Source organism: Camelus ferus, chromosome 23, assembly GCF_009834535.1.
Source record: "Camelus ferus isolate YT-003-E chromosome 23, BCGSAC_Cfer_1.0, whole genome shotgun sequence".
Classification (NCBI taxonomy): Eukaryota; Metazoa; Chordata; class Mammalia; order Artiodactyla; family Camelidae; genus Camelus; species Camelus ferus.
In genome coordinates this window covers 29,159,681-29,181,253 of record NC_045718.1, presented here as the reverse complement: position 1 = coordinate 29,181,253, position 21,573 = coordinate 29,159,681, and the positions used below count along the sequence as shown (strand labels likewise).

General features: G+C 34.7%; 1 protein-coding gene across 13 annotated transcripts in view; it reads right to left on the bottom strand.

Moving 5' to 3' along the window:
* CDC42BPA (CDC42 binding protein kinase alpha) overlaps positions 1–21,573 on the bottom strand; it is a 239,835-nt gene that overhangs the window by 148,324 nt on the left and 69,938 nt on the right. For all 13 annotated transcript variants that reach the window (XM_032466574.1, XM_032466571.1, XM_032466572.1 and 10 more), the window contains exon 5: positions 15,806–15,954. In XM_032466574.1, the coding sequence (XP_032322465.1) occupies positions 15,806–15,954 (149 nt within the window). The remainder of the gene's footprint in view (positions 1–15,805; positions 15,955–21,573) is intronic.

Below are 21,573 nucleotides of genomic sequence, written 5' to 3'. Positions count from 1 at the left end.
ATTCAGTTCTCTGCCCTCTTTTCTACTTCAGTGATCCTCCTTGGAGGTACCTATCTTTTCTTAGATTTCAGGTTAGTTTATTGCCCTGGGACCTCAGCTCTCTGATGGGTTCCAGAAAAAAATCATAATTTCTTCACACTTTTCCTTTTAGTGGTTGCTCTAGGAATTACTATATGCATCCTTATTTTTTATAGTCCATTTAGAATTAATGTTGAGCCACTTCACCAAAAAATGTTGTTATCTTTTGGATCCGTATCTATCCCCTCTTCATCCTTTATGCTACAGTTGTGTACATATGTATCAACTTGTAGTTTCTCAGAATTCAGTTTTCTGATTTTAATGAACTGTGAAAGTGAACTTTTTACACCTGTGCCCATGCCACACTACACCTTATGTTGTCTCCAACCAGCCCTAGGCTAAAAGCTGCAAAATGAAGACCTTATGTCATATAAACCTCAACTTCTCTAAGTGTATACTCCCCAGTCAGGTTCTGCCTGGTTCAGCTCACTCTAGTGCCTTGGAGATGGTGGCTTCTGTGTTATGCCCAGATTTTATAGTTGTTTCCTGCAAGGGCCTTGGTCCAGGAGGATCTTACTTAATTGCTACTCTTCCTTATATATATGAACCACTATCAAATTGAACTTACTAAAACTTGCAGCCAACCATACTTCTAATTAAGGCACCTTCGACTTCAAAGTTTCATGGATGTGGCAGACTGTAATATTCAAAAATTACACCCATCAGAGTGGGAATTTATGACCCCTCTCTGCTTGAACCTGGGCAGGTTTTTGTGACTGCCTCAACGGACAGAGTGTGGTAAAAGTGAGGCTGTGTGACTTCAAAGGCTCAGCCTGTCACAAAGTACCCTGCAACTCTGCTTTGCCCTTTTAACACTTGCTCTTAGAACCCAGAGCAATCTCTTATTGTTAAGAAACTCAAGTAGCCCATGGAGAGGCCCATGTGAGAACAACAAAGATCCCAGGCCTATAGCTCCAGCTGAACTCCCAGCTGATGGGCAGCACTAACTGGCTAGCTACATGAGTGAGTCATCTTGACAGTGGATGACATCTTGACAGCCCTAGGTGAACCACTGCAACTCATGCTACATAGCAAGGAACAGCAGTCTCTGCCTAGTCCTCTCCAAACTGCAGACACATGAGCCAAAAACTGACTGTTGTCTTATATTAGTCACTATGTTTCAGGGTCTGTGGCAGACAAGAGATGTGCTGCCTTCCCCTTCAAAGGAGACTTAGCCCCAGATGTCAGCAGACAGCTCCCAACCATCAGTTCCTTTAAAGCTACAGAGAGCCTCTACACCAAAAGGCCTGTCTTTCCTGGGCAGCCCATATCCACTGAATGATTTATAGGAAAATATAAAGACAGCCATTTCGACTAAACGAATAACAATTCTGACGGACACTAGACTCTCCAGAACTCCCAGTGGGACTGGCTGCAGCTTTGGCCTGCAGTGCAAACTGACTTCTCCATCTGCTTAATCCTGCTTCCTCCATCTTCCTTCCAAAGAGGTTAATCCCCAACACACCTTACATTACATATTTGATCTCAGTGCCTGCTTCTGTAAAACAAAATGTGTTGCACGGCAATGGATAAATGGAACAATGGGCTGCCAATTTCTGGTCATTTTCTGATACAAGAATCAAAATAACACCTGGCATTCAGAACCACTCTGAGTCAGTGACATCTTGCACATAAGGTGGCAGCCAGCCAACCAGATAACAAGTATTGTCAACAAGGGGAGTGAAAGGGAAATTCAGGCATAACATTAGTTCCAACCTTGACGATTCATGAAAACTGAGAGACAGAAATGTTTAGAAGGGATAAAATCTCTACATTATCACTGCAAAAATACCATTCAAGTTTCTTCCTAATTAGAATATGAATCATACCATTTATCATTAAAGTTTCTATAGTCAATAATTTTCTTTGTTCCCAAGTAAAAGCAAATAACATTTGACTTAAAAGGAACATTATTTTAAAAATCTTAAGTCAAATTTAATATTTATAATGATACATATTTTTATCTATAACATGAATAAAAAAGCATTCCCAAACAATGACCATACTGAAAGGGCAATATTCTACAGGTCATTTTTACTTTATTACTTCACTAGAATATCAATACCAGAGCACGATTATTATAAATATTATGCCTATAACAGTAAAATGTGCCTATAACAATATTAGTTAACCTTCAAAGCAGTAGTTTTCAACTCTGGCTGGACAACAAAATCAACTAGAGTGGTTATTTAATTACATGTACCTCGGCCCCAGTCTAGACACCACAAATCAGTATACTGCATAGGGACTGGTTACTGACAACTACTAATTTAGGACATGTATCTCTCATTCCATCAATACCATGTCAATGTCTCCCATTTGGTTCCTTTTTATCATTTATATAGGTTGGGGGAGTAGACTCCCACATAAGAATCCTTTTATTTTTGGTCTTTCTACTCTTCCCCTTTATATATTCATATAGAAGAAAATTTGCATACTGTATTATAATATTAAAATTTAAATGTTTATTAAAATTGTACCTTAATTTTGTCAAAGGCATATTATGTTAGTAATAAAGAAAAAAAACCTGTATTGGTAAAATTATGTCACAACTGACTTTTTGTTAGTCATACATTGGAATTCTTAATAGGAACATTAATTTGAGGCTCACTTTACAATTGAGAAAACAGTTATTCATAACACTCTTGTCAATAAACTCTTCTCAAATTTATCTTTCCCATTGCACAGTGAAAATATATAATAATTCTATATAAACAATAAAAAACTGATTACATAATTCTGAGAACTATAAAACAGTGGCTGCACAAATCCTAATCTTTTTACATATCCTTCAAAAAACCATCTAGATATAACCAGAAAGAAGTAAAAGTAACACTGACAATGCACACTTACAGTGTAAAGAAAGTCTACCACAAAATTAAAATTATTTCTAATTATGGAAATAGATATTCAAATCCAGCAGCTCCAACTCTAGAGGGCACGTGGAAGGCAAGACATGGGAAAGAGACTATGGGAAAAAGAGGAAAAGTGCAGGGAGCCCAGGAATGATAAAAACATAAACTACTAACCACTGTCACTGAAAGAAAAGGTCCTATTGTGAGTGGGGTAAGATGTTAACAAAGGAGGGAAACTTGGTAAAGGATACATGAGAATTTTTTGTACTATCTGCAATTCCCTATGAATCTGTAATGATTTCAAAATTAAAATCTTATTTTTTAAAGCATCCAAAAATTACATTGAGAAATTTTATGGGTTTATTATTTTACTCTCCTCATTGTCTTGTTACATATTAACATAATCTCTTTAACAAATATTTATATTTACTTAAATAATATATCACTTTAAAAAGAAAAGTCTCCTAAAACTGCGTAATAGTCAATAGCATTTGATTTGAGAATCACTGATAACTTAAGAGATTTTTATACGAAACCTTAAAAGATGGAGAATTTTCATCAGTGGACCTCCTACGACCCTGACTCTCCCAGCCCAGTTATGTCTCATATTCCCCTTTGCCCATGATCTTAGCCTCTACTCTTCTAGATAAATCCCACTGGCCAACCGCCAGCTGCTAAACAGCAAGAATAACTACCTTCTCTTCTGAGAACCACCTTTGACACTACAGGCACACCTGGGAGATATTGCAGGTGTGTCCCCAGACCACTGCAATAAAGCAGATTTCATAATAAAGCAAGTCACATGAATTTCTTTGTTTCCCGGTGCATGTAAAAGTTATGTTTGTACTATACTGTAGTCTAGTTGAGTATGCAATAGCATTATGTCTAAAAAAGCAATGTACATAGCTAAATTTTAAAAATACTTTATTGCTAAAAAATGCTAGCCATCACCTGAAGTACAAGGTTGCCACAAACTTCCAATGTGTAAAGAGCACAATATCTTCTATGTGCAATGAAGCAGAGAGCAGTAAAACAAGATGTCTATCCCTGTATTCACTGACCTGTCTTGCTGAAGCTCTATAAAAACTGCCTTTCTTTCCTAAGACAATGTCTAAGTCAGCCTGGGCTGCCATGACAAATACCATAAACTGGGTGTCTTAAACAACAGAAATTTATTTCCTCAAAGTTCTGGGATGTCCAAGATCAAGGTTGAGCAGGGTTTGGTTTGTATTTAGGGCTATTTCCTTGGCTTGCAGATGACTGTGCTCTAGGTGTGTTCTCACATGGCCTTTCCTTGGTATGCAAACCCAGAGAGAGAGAGCAAGCTCTCTCTTTTATAAGGGCACTAATCCCATCATGAGGAACCTATCCTCATGACATCATCTAACCCTACTTCCTAAAGGCACACTGGGGATTAAGAGCTTCAACAGATGAATTTGAAGTGGACACATACCATCAGTCTGTAACAAGCAGAATATTCCTTGAAGCCGTCTCATGCCCTAGCACTCTGAATAAAGGCTTATGCTTAGCACTTATTTGATCTTCTTCTACAGCTTGTATTAATTAGTTAATCAACTAATAATTGAATACTCACTATGTACCATAGATTCTACTTGGTGCTAGGGCTATCAAATATATATCTGAAATTAACCAAGGCATTTCTACTGCTAAAGTTGAATAATGAGAAACTTTTCCCACTCCACAGGGGGGAAAAAAGTAAGTTAATGGGTAAAATTTATCAATTTAAAAATACTATATAATTATTTATATGAGAAATAACTAACAGATAATCATAAATAGTTCAACAGATTTTTCTTTTTAATAAATATATGAGGATATTGAGATTTTATATTGTGTATATACAATACAGTCAACACAGTCATATTTATTAACAATATAATGGTTCTTCCTTTACATAATGGAATAAGATATATCAACATTTCATGGTATTCCACAAAGTTCATTTAACATCTTCCAGAACTCTGCTTTGGTTTTAGATACCATGAAGCAAGAGTGAGACCATCTGAACCAAGTATCAGTATGTTCCATTTCATAATGAAATCAGCCACCAACTTGCAGCCACTGCTTGTCCTTTCTTGGATTCTTCTGAAGTTTCATTACATAATTCTCAAATAGATGGCACTACCATATCAATATGAAATTACTTTACAATGTATTTATATACTGTTACGTTATCTAGGCCCTTCTGTCTTCATTGGAATCTACTTGTTTCAAAATTTATACTCTGGGGGAGGGTATAGCTCAGTGGTAGAGTGCCTGCTTAGCATGCCCAAGGTCCTGGGTTCAACCTCCAGTACCACCACTAAAAAAAATAAATAAATAAAAACCTAACCCCCACCCCAAAATTACACTTATTCACTTGACTTTTTTGATAAATGTAATATCACATTGCAAAAATTAACACATCTCTTGAAACAAATAGTTAAAGTAAATAATCATTAATGATAGTCGCAGACATTTTTGGATCAGCAAATGAAAACAACTAACTGCTGAATACTATAGAGATGCTCAAAATGAAAAGAATAATAACAAAATGAAAGAAATGCAGAGGCACGTGGCTACTGAAGCCTGGTGTACTTGTGTTTTACCACATAAAGTAAATTTCAAGGCAACAACAACAACAATAAAAGGCCTCCTCAGTGATAAGGATTTCTAAATCATGACTAAAAGAAAATTATTTTACCAGTAATATATAACAAGTATAAATCTGTATATTTTTCACTTTCCTGGGGAAAGAGGAAGTGAAGGAAGATGCTGGTATCGCTGTGTAATTCCTCCCTCCTCACCTTACCTCGCCATCAGATGCAAAGTCCCAGAACCAGGTCTGCAACTATAGGTGTTGGAAATAAGGATAATTCCTAATAAAGAAATTCTAGCCTTTAAACCTTAATGTCAGAATCCCTAAGGTCCTGATAGGGTGAGTTATGGCTTCATCCCATCTGGTAAAACCAAAGTTGGCAGGGAATATTGCTGCATTGCCTGGTGGTTGAGATAGCCCACTACTTCTATACTTATGCAACCCTATACTGCATCAATGCATGGAGATGGAGGCACTTGCTAGACTAGTGATGCTGCTGGCAATCTGCACCAGCATAGTGGTCAAACGTAACATTTTTTCCAAAGGAGGAAAAGTTTGGGAAAAATAATAGGCTAAGGGTAAAAGAATAAATAAGTCGGTTACGCCACAAGGGAAATCCAGTATTACACTGATGCTCTGTGAGAGGCTCAGAGTAAGAGATGATATTATCTCCTAGCTCAGTTACACCAGATTTCTGAAGGGGTGAAGCCATATGTTGCTGAGACCACTCCTGCTTTTGGAACCTGGCACAGTCAAAAGGGAAAACTGCAAACCAGAGTGGCATCGCGCTGGGAGACAATTTAGTCCTATGACATGATGATGGACTAGACGGTTGATGACTCAGTGGGACACTGGAAATATGCCAGCATCTTTTGACTCTGCCCTACTGCCATATGGTATTAACACTGGTCTTGCTGGTAAGATTCAACCACATTATGTAAGCAGGTCTTAGGATAATACTGATACTAATAATTAAATGTATTGGGAGACTTAGTTAAAGCCTCCTCAGGATCTAAAAAAATGATCAGCCAGAGGAAGAACTAGGTTTAGTTAACCATTAGTTTCTATGCTAAAATTATACAGCACAAAAAACAACAAGTAATTAAATTAGTACAAAAATATGAAACTGTTTGTAATGGCCATATGAGTCAGAGGTTTCCTTAAATCTATCCCTACCCCACACTGGGCTCCTCCAAATGACAAACATATTCACACTGATTCTATTGCTGTGTCCATCATATAAATGCTATACTAAATGTAAATGCCCAAACAAATATGATCATTTTGCTGTAAAAGAGCCTTGGCTAGAGGCCAGGAAGTAGCCTGTGTAGTGAAGAATGAATCTTACCCAAAGAAAGGTCTGGCTTTTGCTGCAGCTACTGGGAGGTGATCTCTAGACTCCTAGAATATAACGCCTGATAGTACCTTTGTCTGGGGCCTCTGGCCACCAGGCAGACTAACAAGGTAATTTATGAAGGATGTAATTTATTTGGGCCTCAGTTTTACCTCCAAAAGGAACTGGAAACTACAGGCATCATCCCAACCTCAGGGAAGGGCTAGAGACTAAAAGTCAGTCATGCAGGCAATATGTGACTGAGCAACCCCGAAACTCTGGAAACCAAATGCCTCACCTGTACTGTCACGCATGGATGCCAGGAAAGTAATACTGCCCTAATTCCACAAGGAGAAGAGGACAGAAGCTCTGTGTTTGGTACTTCTCCTGAAACCTGACCGGTGCACTTCTTCTCCTAGCTGATTTTAATCTGCACCCTTTCCATGTAATAAACTGTAACCATAAGTAGACTAGCTTTCAGTGAGTTCTGAGAGTTCCTCTCGCAAACTATTAAAACTGAAGGTGGTTTTGGGAATCCCCCCAAATCTGTAATCAGTGCTAGAAGTAAGGGTGGTCTTTTGAAACTGTTCCCTCTAACTCTGAAGTTGGCCCAAACTCCGTATAGTTACTGAAATAACAAATACACTGTAATATAATGACTATCTTTATATAAAATGACCCCTATAATAGTGCACATCCCAATTTTGCCTATAGCTCTAGTTCGACAATTTTTAACTACACATTATCTATTCTTTAGTGATTTCATCAGGATATTATACAAATACTTCCTCCATTAGCAATATCAAAAATTCCCGTTTTGAAAAGTGACTCAGGCCTGTGGGGGACTGAAGGGAGTTTTATACTAGCCTCAAGCTTCAAAGTATTTCTATCTCATCGTAAAAGTGTGATGTTTTACATATACCCAGAGGATAACTGACAAATCATACCACAAATCCACGCTGAAACAGATGAAATCCGCCTGAAGCCCTGGTGGAGGCCCAGCACATACCTACCCTTCATAACATGATTATGGGGTAAGGGATGAAAAACTCTTTAGGAACTTAATTCTGTGTTATTTCCCTCAACAAATTCTATTGAATAAGTTTGACCCATTTCTTATAATACATCAGTATACTTTACTCTGGAGTTAACGGTATTACATAAAACATTATTAACATTAAGTAGATGAGGTTAATAAAACTTGTAATCATAAATCAAATATGGAACAAATTCCATAAGGAAAAAATAGGGTTATGAAGAAATCCATGAATAAGTGAATTTTTTTTTGTCTTTTATTTTTGGACTAGAGTAAGAAGAGATTACTTTAAAAAAATACTTTTCACCCTAAGAATTTGTTTAAGATGGTACTTAATGTTTAAAACAAACACAGGAAAGTGCACATACTCCATTAAGTTCCATAAAACCAGCTTAATCTGTCTTCAGAGACAGACTCGATCCAACAAAAAGCTAGTGTGCCTGAGCCCTTAGGATCCTTGTCTCATCTGAAATGTGGACATTTTTACATGAATAAACTATACCAAGTAAAGATAAGCATGAAAATTATGAAAATATAACTTGACCACTTGTGCTCATTAGTTACTTTTTCCTGGTTTAGGTTCCTCACTTTTAAATATAAGTTCTATCTTATGATTCTTTACTTATGTGCTTTGCCATTGTTTTATTGTATGCATTCTTATTTTAAACTACCTAAATCTACTATGGAATGAGGTGAGACAGAAAGGAATAAATAAATGACTAGATAAATAACTTCACTCTGAGGGAATACTATCCAGTGGGCACTGCACAATGACTGATACAACTCTTTTTTAAGCTTACGTACGGTCTAAATGTCAGATGCAATAGTAACTACTCCCAAAATATGACTGGACAAAGGGAATGCTATGTTGCAACAATCTATTAACCTAAAGAAGACCCTGAAATAGCCACAGAGTTCCAGGTCTAGATGAAGAAAACCTCCAGAGATACATAAAAAGGAATATCTACCAAACACAACAGAGGAAAATGTCATACTTCATGCCACTAGAAGCTTAAAATCTAGTGAAGAAAATAGGGCAAATATAAAAATAAATAAGTAATTTGATAATAAACAGTATTCCATACTTTAACATAGCATATAACAAATTATAAAGTGATCATTCATCACATGTATTGTTTATATTAGTTTGTGTGTGTGTGTGTGTGTGTGTCTGTGTGTGTGTGTCTGTGTGTGTGTGTGTGTGTGTGTGTGTGTGTTTAAGTTCATCTGTACCATGCTCAGGGATGTGATGTGCCTTGGAGTGACTCTATATGCCATCATTGTGTTGAGCATTCAGTGGACTCTTTAAACACGAAAATTAATGTCTTTCATCTCTATAAAATTTTATTTCATTGATAATTTCATTCCTTTCATTTGACATTTTCCTACCATCTTATTCTGGAACACCTACTGTTCAGATGTTTTGCCCTCTAAATGATACCTAAAATATCTCCACTTCACTTTCTAGTATCACAGGTCTTTGACTTTTTCTCCTATTTCTTAGAGTATTTACTCAACATTACCTTCAAACTTCTGAGTTTTTAAAATCTACTAACATAGTTCTAATTTCAAAAGTCTTTTTTATTTCCGGGGTATCCCTTTTTTAGAGCACAATGTTTTTCATAAATGCCACACATTCTCTTATCTTAATGCTCTTTTAGGGGGCAGAGATTTTCTTTTCCTTAAGTTATATTTCCCCCAAGTTTCTTTTCTTCCCTTGGTTTTTTTTTTTGTTTGTTTTTGTTTTTTTTTTTTTTTTGGTTTTGGTTTTGGACATTACTGTTAAAGGTTTTCCACAAATGCCCATTCACTTTTAATAGCAGGGTGATAAAAAGCTGATGGGATGCTCTGTATGGCTGGGTAATTTGGCTAGCTGTTTCATTGGTAGAATATTCCAACTTTAGAACTGTAGACTTTTTCACTTGGTCTGTCTAGAATCCCTCAGAAAAGAATTTTATAATCACCTGTCTGGGAACAAAGCCTGGCTATTACCATCCTTGCAGCCAAATGGGAAAAAGAGGGCTAAGAAATGGTCTTAATAATTCAGTACACAGTATTAATTTCTCTGGTGAACCTCCATTTTCTGCTTTCATAAATATATCCTCAACTAAGTCCTTAAAGGGTCCAGAGATCCTTTGTTTTACCCTCTCCAGAGAAGACACCACCAGTTTTCTAGCACAGAAAGAGAGGAGCAGTTGCCCAGCTGCCCACAGGCAATCTGGATGTCTAAAGGCTACTTATACTTTCAACCAATATTCTTAATTCAGGCTCACATTCTTGTCCACTTCCAAAAGTGCTTGGTTTAAAAAAAAAAAAAAAAAAAAACCTAAGTCTTTAGAGAAATTTGCAACATAGACCTGTGTCAAACAAACTAGGTTTTAAAAGTATCATTATAAAGTAATAAATTTAATCAAGTTTGATGATTTCCATTTATTTCAACTATTATCTCTGTTAAATTTCTAAGTTTCCTATCTTTGGCCAGAGGTAGCCTTTTCAATTTGGCTCCTGAGTCCTTCAGACAAAACCCTAAAAGCCTTTGAAAGCTTAGCTGCTATTTGACATGACAAGATGTACCAGGCTCACCTTGTACACTTCCTATCTAGATGTTGAATCAGCCATTTCTCCAAGAAGCCTATTTTTACCCCACTGGGAACCGGCAGTTGAGGATCATAATCTCAGTAGGTCTGCTCATTTCCACTGTGTTGGTCATTGTTTCTAATCTTTTCACTGCACAGAGCTATATACACATATATGTGTGTAAGAGTGTGTTTGTGTGTGTATGTAAAGATAAAATACCTCAGAAGTTCATACTAACACTTCCAATTCAAATTCAGAACCATAGGTTTTTAATTATCCTCTTCTATATCACTATCTCCTTTCTTTTATACCAAGAAGCCAGATTCTTAAGGACACAGGAGATGACAGAATTAGAATACTCCATAATTACTCTTTTGTTTTATTTCACATTATATATACAACAATCTGAAAACAACAATATTTATACTAGCACCGATAATTTAATTACTGAAAACTGAAAAAAAATGTGCATAAATTCACTCAATTACTAACACCTACTTTTATAGTTGTACTACTGTTATGTTCATTATCAGAGCACAGAGCCATGAATACTGTGCCCTCTCCCTTTTAACTATTTTCTGTTTTAGTTCTACAACTATTTAATGAGCAACATCAGTCCTTAAGGTGATGTCTCGTTTACTTGCCATCTATTATCTCTCTCTTTGGGTGAAATGTCTGTTCCTGTCTTTTGCCCATTTTATAATTAATTGGTCTGTTCAAGGCTATTAAATTTAGTTTTGAGAGTTCTTTACATATTCTACATATAAGACTCTTGCAAACATCTTCTCCTAATCTGCAGCTTGCCTTTTTATCCTTTTACCAGGATCTTATGGAGAATACAGATTTTTAATTTTGGTGATGTCCACTTCATTAACTTTTGTTTTGGGGATAATATTTTTGGCATCATATCATATACTTTTAAGATGTACATTTAAATCAATGATCCATTTTAAATTATTTTTTATATTTGTGTGAGGTTTAAGGAAGTTTATTTTTTGCCTATTATTCTAGCATCATTCGTTGAAAACTGTTTCCTCCATTGAATTGCTTTTACAACCTTGTCAAAATCAGTTGGAAGTTATTTGTGTTAGTCTCTGTCTCGGTTCTTTATTCTGTCTGGTGATCTATGTATTTATTCCTCAATAATTACCAAAGTGCCTTGCTCAAGGTAGCAATGTAGTAAGTCTTAATATCAGGTAGAGTGATTCTTCCCACTTTATTCTCTTTTTTTCAAAATCATTTTTGCTACTTTAGTTTTGTTGCTGTTCCATATAAACTTTAGAATAAGCTTGTTTTTAATCTAAAAAAAAAAATCCTCACTACTCTAAACAAAAAAAACCTACATGGAAAAAAAAAAAACCTATATGACTGTCATAAATACAGAAAATGAAATAACATTATTAATATGTAGCTAGATACAGTGATTTTGAAACAAGCCAGTAGCCTGAAGCCTGATCACTACTGCAGAAGCTGGCAGGAGTTAAAGCTGTTAAGGGTGATTAGCACACCACTACTACTCTCACTTGGGACTAAAAAAGTAATCTTGTTGAGATTTTAACAAGGATCGCATTAAACCTATGGATCAATTTGGGGGAGAACTGACATCTTTAACATTAACAAATCCATCAGCCACTCATTAATTCTAATTCCACCAAAGATTATTCACCAGTATTAGCTGCTCTACTAATACCATGTTTCTTCTTTCCTCAATCCCACTGCATCCTTTCCCTGCCTCTTTTAAAAGGGAAGAAGCTACCAAGGTATTTCTCAGTAGAAAATAATAGTACTAAACCTTTTGAGCGTTTATACTACCACTACATTCTTGAGTTTCTCAACATAATAACAAGGAAATGGTCTGCATATCAGCAGCTAGTCACTAACACTTCAATAAGCAGCATCTTTTCATTGTTACACGAGGATTTTTTTTTATAGACAAAGTTTCAAACCGCCTTAATCTCAATGATAAAGCATGTTGGGAAATTTAAATTTAAAAAGCTTATGGAGAAGCAAGAAGGGTACATAAGTCTTCTAACACCACTAGTTTAATGCTTTTTCACTACACAATGTTACTAGAAAACAGTTTATCAGATGAGTTTGTAAATCAATTTGACAGCTATCCAAAATCGATTTTTATTCCTATTTCTGCATCTCTGAACATTCGTATCTCTTTCATCTTATATCCACTTACAATACCTCCTTTGAAAATAGGTATATAATGCTTCATATTGTTTTTTTAAATGTATTCCTAGAAATTTCAAAGGAAGTTGTAAATGTTATTGATTGAAATATCAAAGCACGCTGAACACATGAAGTTGTGCACATGGGACTGGATTACTCCTATTATCTGCTACTTCTCATTTGTCTCCTGATAAAACCATGCACAACTGAAGACAAACTTCTCATATGAAAATTTCTGTACTGTTAGTAAAGGACCAATAATGTATTTTATAAGTCTGAAAAAAGTTTGTTTTAAAAGAAGACAAGGGAAAAATAAGTATTTCCTTCCTTACATACATCCAGTCTCCATTATTCCCTTTTTATATTCTCTAATTTCCTATCCTCAAAGTTCTAATTACAAAACATTCTGAAATCTGACAAAACATGAAAACTCTATGACATGAATTTTACCATAAAACCAACTTACTTAACACACTGTTTTAATCAAATACTTCGATACCTAAAATTAAGATAAGGACGAAATCTTCCACAGTAAGTACCAAAATCTGTCTTTACGAATTTATCTCTTACTGAACTCTCTTCTCTCACCAAACTAGTCTACTGTTTTCCAGAACTGCCATTTGCTTGTCTATATGCTTTTCTCTTACCATTCCCTTATTTCTAGAATGTCTTCCTCTTTGCCTACAGATAGCCCTCTTATTCTTTAAAGCCCTACCAGGAAAGCATTCTTTTATGAGCAGTATCTTATGCAAAGTCCATAAATTCTGGCATCATCCTGACTTAGATTTTAACCTAGGTTATGTTACTTACTGTCTCATGTCTCTGGGGCTGGGTTTCCTCATACAAAATAGAGCAACATTCATTTTAGATGACATCCACATCATAGAATTACTGTTAGATTTAGAATAATGTAGGTAAAGTCCAGAGCACACAGTAAGAGTTAACCATTAGAAATGAGCATAATTAAGCTTACTACTCATTTTTCTGGAGCTCATTGTATTTGCTTGTATATTCATTTAGTAATTCACAGTCTGAACTCATTCTGTCTCACACTTTTACCCTAAATCATTATTTAACTTGCATTAATTTTTATTTATGTTGTGTTTTGTGTCTCCAAACAGACTGGAAGCTTCTTTAAAGTCAGGACTATATGCTATACTATACTATATTAAAATTTCACATAGTTTAGCACAGTGCTGTTTACAAAAGAGGACTCAATAAATATTTCCTCAGTAAGACATTTGCTGAAAACAGACAGTTTATCCAGAACATGGGAATCACCTTTCAAGAAGTGCACTGATACATCAGAACATGTCCACCGAAGGGCAAAGGGAAAGACAAGGAGAGGACACATAGGCGTGGTCACAGGTTAAGACTCTGTGCGTGTGTGCGTGTGTGTGTGTGTGTGTGTGTGTGTGTGTGTGTGTAGGTACGCCAACGTGAGACAGCAGGAGAGAGAATATTTATGTAAATTCTGATAACAGAGAAACTATGAATGTTCAGATGTTTAACCTAAAGTGGTGACTTTAGAAGACATGATTACTGTAAGATTAGATTATATGTGGCCCTGAAAGCAAAACTAGGACCAATGATTAGCAGAAAAAGAAATTCAGCTTAACATAAAGTAAAACTCTATAACAGTGAAGCTGTCCAACAATGGAATAAACAGGATTCATTTAACATTAAGTACCTTATGAAATTAGAGGTACTTAAGCAGCACTCAGGGTTGAAATGGATTTGAATCCACATGTCAATATCAGAAAGATAGTTGTTACTCAGAAAGCTGTATTGAGAAGAATTTTAAGACTGCATACATAGTCAGTGGGAAAGAGTCCTGTGATCAGTTAAGAATATTTGTCACAAGCCTGGCAAAAGGGAGGATAACACAAAAACCTTGTATTTACTATCTCCAATCTAGAACTACTTTCAGACGTAATCATTCCTAGGCAAGAATTTACATGTGAACTGAATAAAGTTTCTCTAAACGACATGAGTCTAAGACTAACATTCTTAAAATGTTCAGTGAAATGATATTTTTAAAGTATTTTTAAATGACAGTCCTCAGCTAGGAGCTTTGGTTACCACTTAAGCAACAAAAAAGCATTTGGTTTCTCATCGTATAATTCACTTTCAAACCACTCTACCATCTTAAAAACTGCATTGTGCTTTTACAATTTGCTAAGTATGTTCATGTTTTTATTTTCAATAAAACTTGTGACTATCAGATATCAACAGAGAAAAGCATATAAACAGGCAAAAGTCAAAACTGAAATCCAATATAACACAAAAAATTTAAGCAAAGGATTCTTCTTTTAATAATATCCTAAAACTTCATTACTAATTAAACCAATCAACATAAGAGACTGACATCTTTAAAAAACAAACACTGAAACAGAAAATTTTCTTCCTCCCACATTCCTCTTGTTCACAGAGATTACTCTCTTCACCCACAACTCAAAAGAAACAAGTCATTGTTGTCTTACAGCCAAAGTTATCAATAGTGAGGTCACCAGACCAGTCGCAGCATCAGCAGCATCACCTGGGGAAGTCTGAGAGATGCCAATTCCCCGGACCCATTCAACCAATCAGAAACTCTGGAGTTTTAACAAGCCCTCCACATAATTCCAATTCCAGTTTTCAAACCATCGTCTTAAGAAAATGGTTCAGTTTCTTTCTAACATGGCAGGATTCCTTTACCTGCTTCTCTTTAGCATCTCTTTACTCTTCACATTTTACACAACCCAAAGATTTTCTCACTTGAATGATTAATTCACCAGTAACTCTGTGAGGATTTCCTATTTTCTTTCTTTTTAAAATGTAAGACTGCCTTTTAAACCATCCAGTAAGTTTTAACACTTTTTATCACACATAAATTATTAAGAGCTGTTTACATAGATCTTTAATATGTGTCAAGAGGCATAAAAACAATCTTACATAAAAATCATTTTGTAAATGGCCCATTTTTTCTTTCCGTGCCATCTTAAACTGTATACAAAAGTAACACATTCGTAGGGAAATTTTTAAATAAATCATACCTGTCAAACATCACAAAGAATAAATTATTCCATGGCCATCAAAATTATCACTTTCTTACAAAAACATCTTTTTTGACATTTATACAATCCACTCCTTCATTGTGTCTTACTCACCTGTGTACATAATGCAGTTGATGAACTGAATCAATTGCTATCACCATTTCAGCCAAGTAAAATCGAGCCATATCTTCAGGCAATCTATCTTCAAATTTGCTAAGTAGAGTAAGCAAATCCCCACCAACATAATAATCCATAACCAGGTACTGGGAATGAAAAAATAAAACATACTCAATAAATAATAAAGGTGGAAAATGAATACATTTAATGTAACCCAAAGTCAAACAGCACTGGATCAAATACTTTTGTTGTTAATTAACAAGCTGTGTAAGATGATTACTAGCAGTCATTACAAGACTTGTAAATTTCATAAGGCAGTAAGTAAACCTTTAAAAAATCTGGGTAGGGGACAATACAGGATTATCATTACTTTGTTGTTGTATTTTGCAAAGTAAAAACATGGAAAAGTATCATCATCATCATCAACCTACAACAATAGACTATCAGCAACATTTCATAGATGAATAAACATTTTAATTATCCAAAAAGATCTTAAAAATTCAGAATGTAAGATTATTTATGTTGAATAAATTCATCATCACCATTATATTTTCCTTATTTCATCTTAGACCAGTAAATAACTTTATTATAACCAGCATTTGGATCACATTTGGAAACCACTGCTATACAGAATACATTAAAATTAGAATCTAAATATTTTACATAGAAAGTCATAAAATGTAACTCATTTCTTCAAGAAACATTTACCGGGTGCCAATCAGGATTTTGGGGGTATCAAACAAAGAAAAATCCAAAGGATAAAGAGATGAAAGTCTTCTACAGCAAAGGCTTTCCTCTCTTCAAAGTGTACTCTATTCTTGCCACATCAGACTCTTAAGGTTTACGTATATCATCTACTAGTAAACTGCTAAAAAATAATCTGAACGTTTTTGCCACCCATGGTCACCACTGAAAACGTAGGCTCCTTGAGTTGTCATCTATCTTCTACCTTCATCCACGTCCTGTTACATGCTTCCTGGTAATAAACCCAAAACCCATGGATCCCTCCCCTTCCAACCTCTCAATGTTCCTTACTGGACGTCTTCTACAGAAAACAAATGTCCTTGAGATAGAATAAAAAATGATGAATACATAAGTATTCTTAGCTTTTCTTTCCTGCCGCTGCTACACAGAGTTCTGCCTTTGCCTACTCACATACTTTCCCTACCTCACCCTCAGAGGTAGAGTAGCTGTAATTAAGACAGAATTCAACAACTGGGAGAAGCAAGAGGCAGAAAACACAAAAGAAGATTCTCAAGAGAAAAGCAATGAGTTGAAAATGAACTATACCTGCAATCAGGTTTTAGTGTTAGGGAGACAAGATGCATCCAAAAAGGCAGACGAATAATAACCTCATATAGGGAAAAAAAATCTCCTTTTGCTGTATAACCTATCTCAGTGAATGTCTCCAAGATACTTTATGTTTTTTCCTTCATTCGCTACAACATTCAACTAAATCACTAAGGTCTTGTTGAGTCTACTTTCTACTATATCTCTGTGAAGTCCATCTACTTCTATCCCTACCCACTATCAACAACGCTGATCAAGGCTCCTGGCCTTTCTTGACTATATTACTACTACAGGTTTAAGACAAAGTGACTACCTTTTTATAACATATTATATTATGTAGAAATTTTCTTAGGAATGGAAAATAGAATACAGAACAAGAGAGGGACAAATAAATTGATTCATTAATTCCATGGATATTTATATATAAGAACCTACTATGTGCTAACATTACACTTATGCAATGGAGATACTATAATAAATAAGACATAGTTCCTTCATGCTAATTACAATTTAACAAAGAAGAAAACACAAATTAATGGGCAATTTCAGTGCAATATAAATCTCTGACAGGGATAAGCAGAAGGAAGGTATTGCTGCAGGCTCTTAAAGGAAAAGAACCTAATCTTTTAATTAGGTTCATTCATTGACTTGTCTGAAATTCATTTTTGTACAAGGTGTGAAGACTATTTTCTTACATACAGAAAGTCAATTATCTAAATCAAGTAGTTAAATATTCAATGAAATTGGGGGAAAGAATAGAAATGTCCCCTCGTCATATTTTAAAATGCTACATACACTTGGATCTGCTCCTGGTTACTCTACTCTGCTATAGTTGTCTGTTCCTATATTGGTATCTTATTGTTCTCATTGACTAATTAGTAAAGTTTAATATCTGATAGAACAAGTTCCTACTTACAGACTACCTTTAAAACATTACTCAATATGGCAAAAGTGTCTTTAAACAAGTTTAAGAAAAATATATACTGAGAGGCAATATTCTTAAGACATAGCAAGCAGATAACAATACTAACATAAAGAGCTCCTAACAGTTCTTCAGGAGAGGGCAAGTAACCCAACAAAACTGGACTGAGGCTATTAACAGATAACTCACATAAGAGGAAACACAATTAGTCAATTAATACATGATCAAAACCAAAGCAACAATGAGATATTATCTTGTACCAATCAGATTAGCAAAAAAAAAAAATTACTATTTTTGGGAGACTAACTTAAAACAACATTGGTTTTTGGAAGATGATATACTATAATCATTTGAGAAAGTATTTTCACAGCATCTACTGAACTTTAAAAGGTGCATACCCCTTGATCTAGCATTTCCACTTGTAGGAATACAATTAAAATAAAAGCTCCAATGTGTAAGGCATATGGGCAAGTATGGGTATTATGTAGCACTGCTGATAACTGCAACAAATAAGAAACTATGAATAGAGATCAATAAGAAAACTTAAATAGATCCATTCAACATATCCACTCTATGAAATATTACACAGCTGCCCAAAAAGAATAATTAAATATACATGCCCATGAGATATTTTAAGGGACAACAGCAAATGCAGAGTAATATATACTTCGTAATCCCACTTTTATAAAAAGGGAAGAAAATACACATACACACACAAACATACAATTATACACAAAAGCACAAAAAAAATGAAAGAATACAGCAAAGTTAACATTTGTTACCTCAGGAGGGTAAAATGAAAGATGAAGGTAAGGACCATTAACTTTTTAATGTACACAGATCTCTATGTTACAGAAAGGAAAAGAAGTAGTCAAATTGAAATTGACCAATGGAGTAAAGTTCTGCAAAAGGCCAAAGGTAATAGAGTCAAAGGCAAAGGTTGACAGGAATAATCCTAAATATAAATATACACATCATCTACATTGAGAGGAAACATAAGAATAGGTACAAATATGGGTAAATTTGTATATGGGGAGGGACAGACTGGGATTTCAAAATGTAGAACAGATAAACAAGATTATACTGTATAGCACAGGGAAATATATACAAGATCTTATGGTAGCTCACAGAAAAAAACAAATGTGACAATGAATATATGTATGTTTATGTATAACTGAAAAATTGTGCTCTACACTGGAATTTGACACAACATTGTAAAATGACTATAACTCAATTAAAAAATGTCAAAAAAAAAAAAAAAAAAGGAAGATACTGGGCCAGGTAGTCATGAGTAGGCTGGGCTGGGAACACCATGTTTTAAGCAGTTTAGTAGCTTTTGTTTTACATTGCTAGATCTTCCATTGTCTATATATGCTTTTTTCAGAAAATAGTAAATATATACAGAAAATGATTATGTATTCATCTCACTCTAAATTTATAACTTCGTATGACACTTTAATAATCTCAAACCATCCCTAAAAACAAAAAAAAAATTAAATATATGAAGAATTTAAGGGTATTTCTATTTTCCCAAGTCTATATCTGTAGAAATAAAAAAAAATTTGTATATGGGGTAGGGATGAAAGGAAATGCTGAGGTCAGAGTGTAGAAAGTTCAGAAAGCTCATGCTTGAGTAGCCAATGGCTTTTCTTTTCTCTAGGAAGTAGCAGTTACAGAATAAGGGTACAGGATTATTTACATAATGTCCCTACATTGGAGACAGGGATCATAACTGTTATTCCTACTTTACAGCTATGTAGAGACAAGAAGTTAAATGATTTGCCCAAATATATTTTAGATAGTGGGAAAGCCAGAACTCCAAAGTTCTTGATCCTTTGACCACTTTCCTTTTTACTCAAATAAAAGAGTCAGTGTTCAGTGAAAAGCTAAGTCCATGGCATAAAGAGTATGTGCTGAGCACCAGAATAACAGAAAAGAAATCAGGGATACAGGCTGAGTCATTAGCAATCTTTTATCCTTCCAAAATAAACAGACCTTTACATGTGGATATACACACCATAAAATTTCCAAGTCTGAATTTCTAAAAATTCTCTAATTCAAAGTTTGTGCTTTTTAAGAAACTACATTCCAAGGAAAGACTGCTAAAGAATGTGAAAGTACAATAAATTAATTATGTCCAGAGAAAAAACATTTCATAGAACAGATATGCTTTTAGAAGCCTCCTTGGAGTATCAAACTCTTTTAGTTGTCTTGCCGTCACACGAAGAGATTAACAGTCAATCCTTAGAGCCCCGCCTTGCATTTATTCTGCCTTGTTTTGGGGTTTGTTGTTTTGGGTTTTTTTTTTGCATTTATCCTTCTTTGCTTTTACTTTACTCATACAAAAATACCTTTCTAATAATTTCTATCTCCAGCACAAAACTGTACTCCTGTAAAGAATTTAAAATTCACATCACTAATTACAATTTAATATTTAAATATCTGTCACCATCTAATCAGTTTATAAATGCTAATTCAAGAAGTAAAATTTTTACTTTAAATATTTTTCTGTTTTTCCCCCTCAGGTATAAAATAATTAAATAGGAAACAGTGGATAAGAAAATATGAGGAAGAAAAGAAATTTTCATTAATTCATAATATTCTAAATGACATCTAAGTGATAAGAAGTTTATGTGTCCATACAGATGCAGTTAAGTAGATTTGTATTTAATGAGTTTTTCTTAAGGGAAAAAAAATGCTCTAATCACATCTTAATGTCATTCATTAAATTATGCAACTTCTTCCAAAGCAAATAAAATGCACATATGCTATGACTCCATATATTTTTTCATAAACTGGCTATAGTGATATCTAAGCATGTCACAAATGAAAGTCAAATTATTTACCACAGCTTTCTTGAATTGTATAGGTCTGTAAATCGTGTTACTTATCTGACTGTTTCAGGGTTACCAGGGTTAAAAGTTATTTTGGAAAATAACTATGTATAATAAAATTTCCTCTTTGGTATCTAAAACTAGGCTTGTCAATGTTTTGATATGATTTTATTTTCTAATATTTATAAATATTCAAAAGAAAATATTTGATAACTAAGACAATTTAGAACCTCTGACTCCTGAGACTAATAAACCATGAAGGTTCCTCTAAAGAAAAACTGGCAGTTTACAGGAGATTTGACTACTAGACATGTCAGCCCCCTCTAGTTATTGTAAAACTTTCATTCTAGTATGATTAATTACTGTTATACACACACTATTTTTCACTGAGAAATGTCTCTAAAAAAGAAATATTAACCCTAATGTCAAATGCAAAGAGCACAGATAAGACTAAATAACTCAGAGGAGAGAGAATAAGTCAGGGTTTTTTCATTGAAAATTAGGCAAAATTTTGCTGTAATACTCTAGATGGTTTCCTCTACAACTCTCCTTTCTTTAGTTCCCACGGTGCAGCATTTTGATTCTTTTTTGCTCTGACATTTCCACTAGTTTCTACTTCTCTGGGTCCCCATCTCTATCTTCTCTAGGAAAACTTGATTTCTCAATTTACAAGCACTACTCAGTGATTATTATTTACTCCTTGTATTTACTGTTATCTA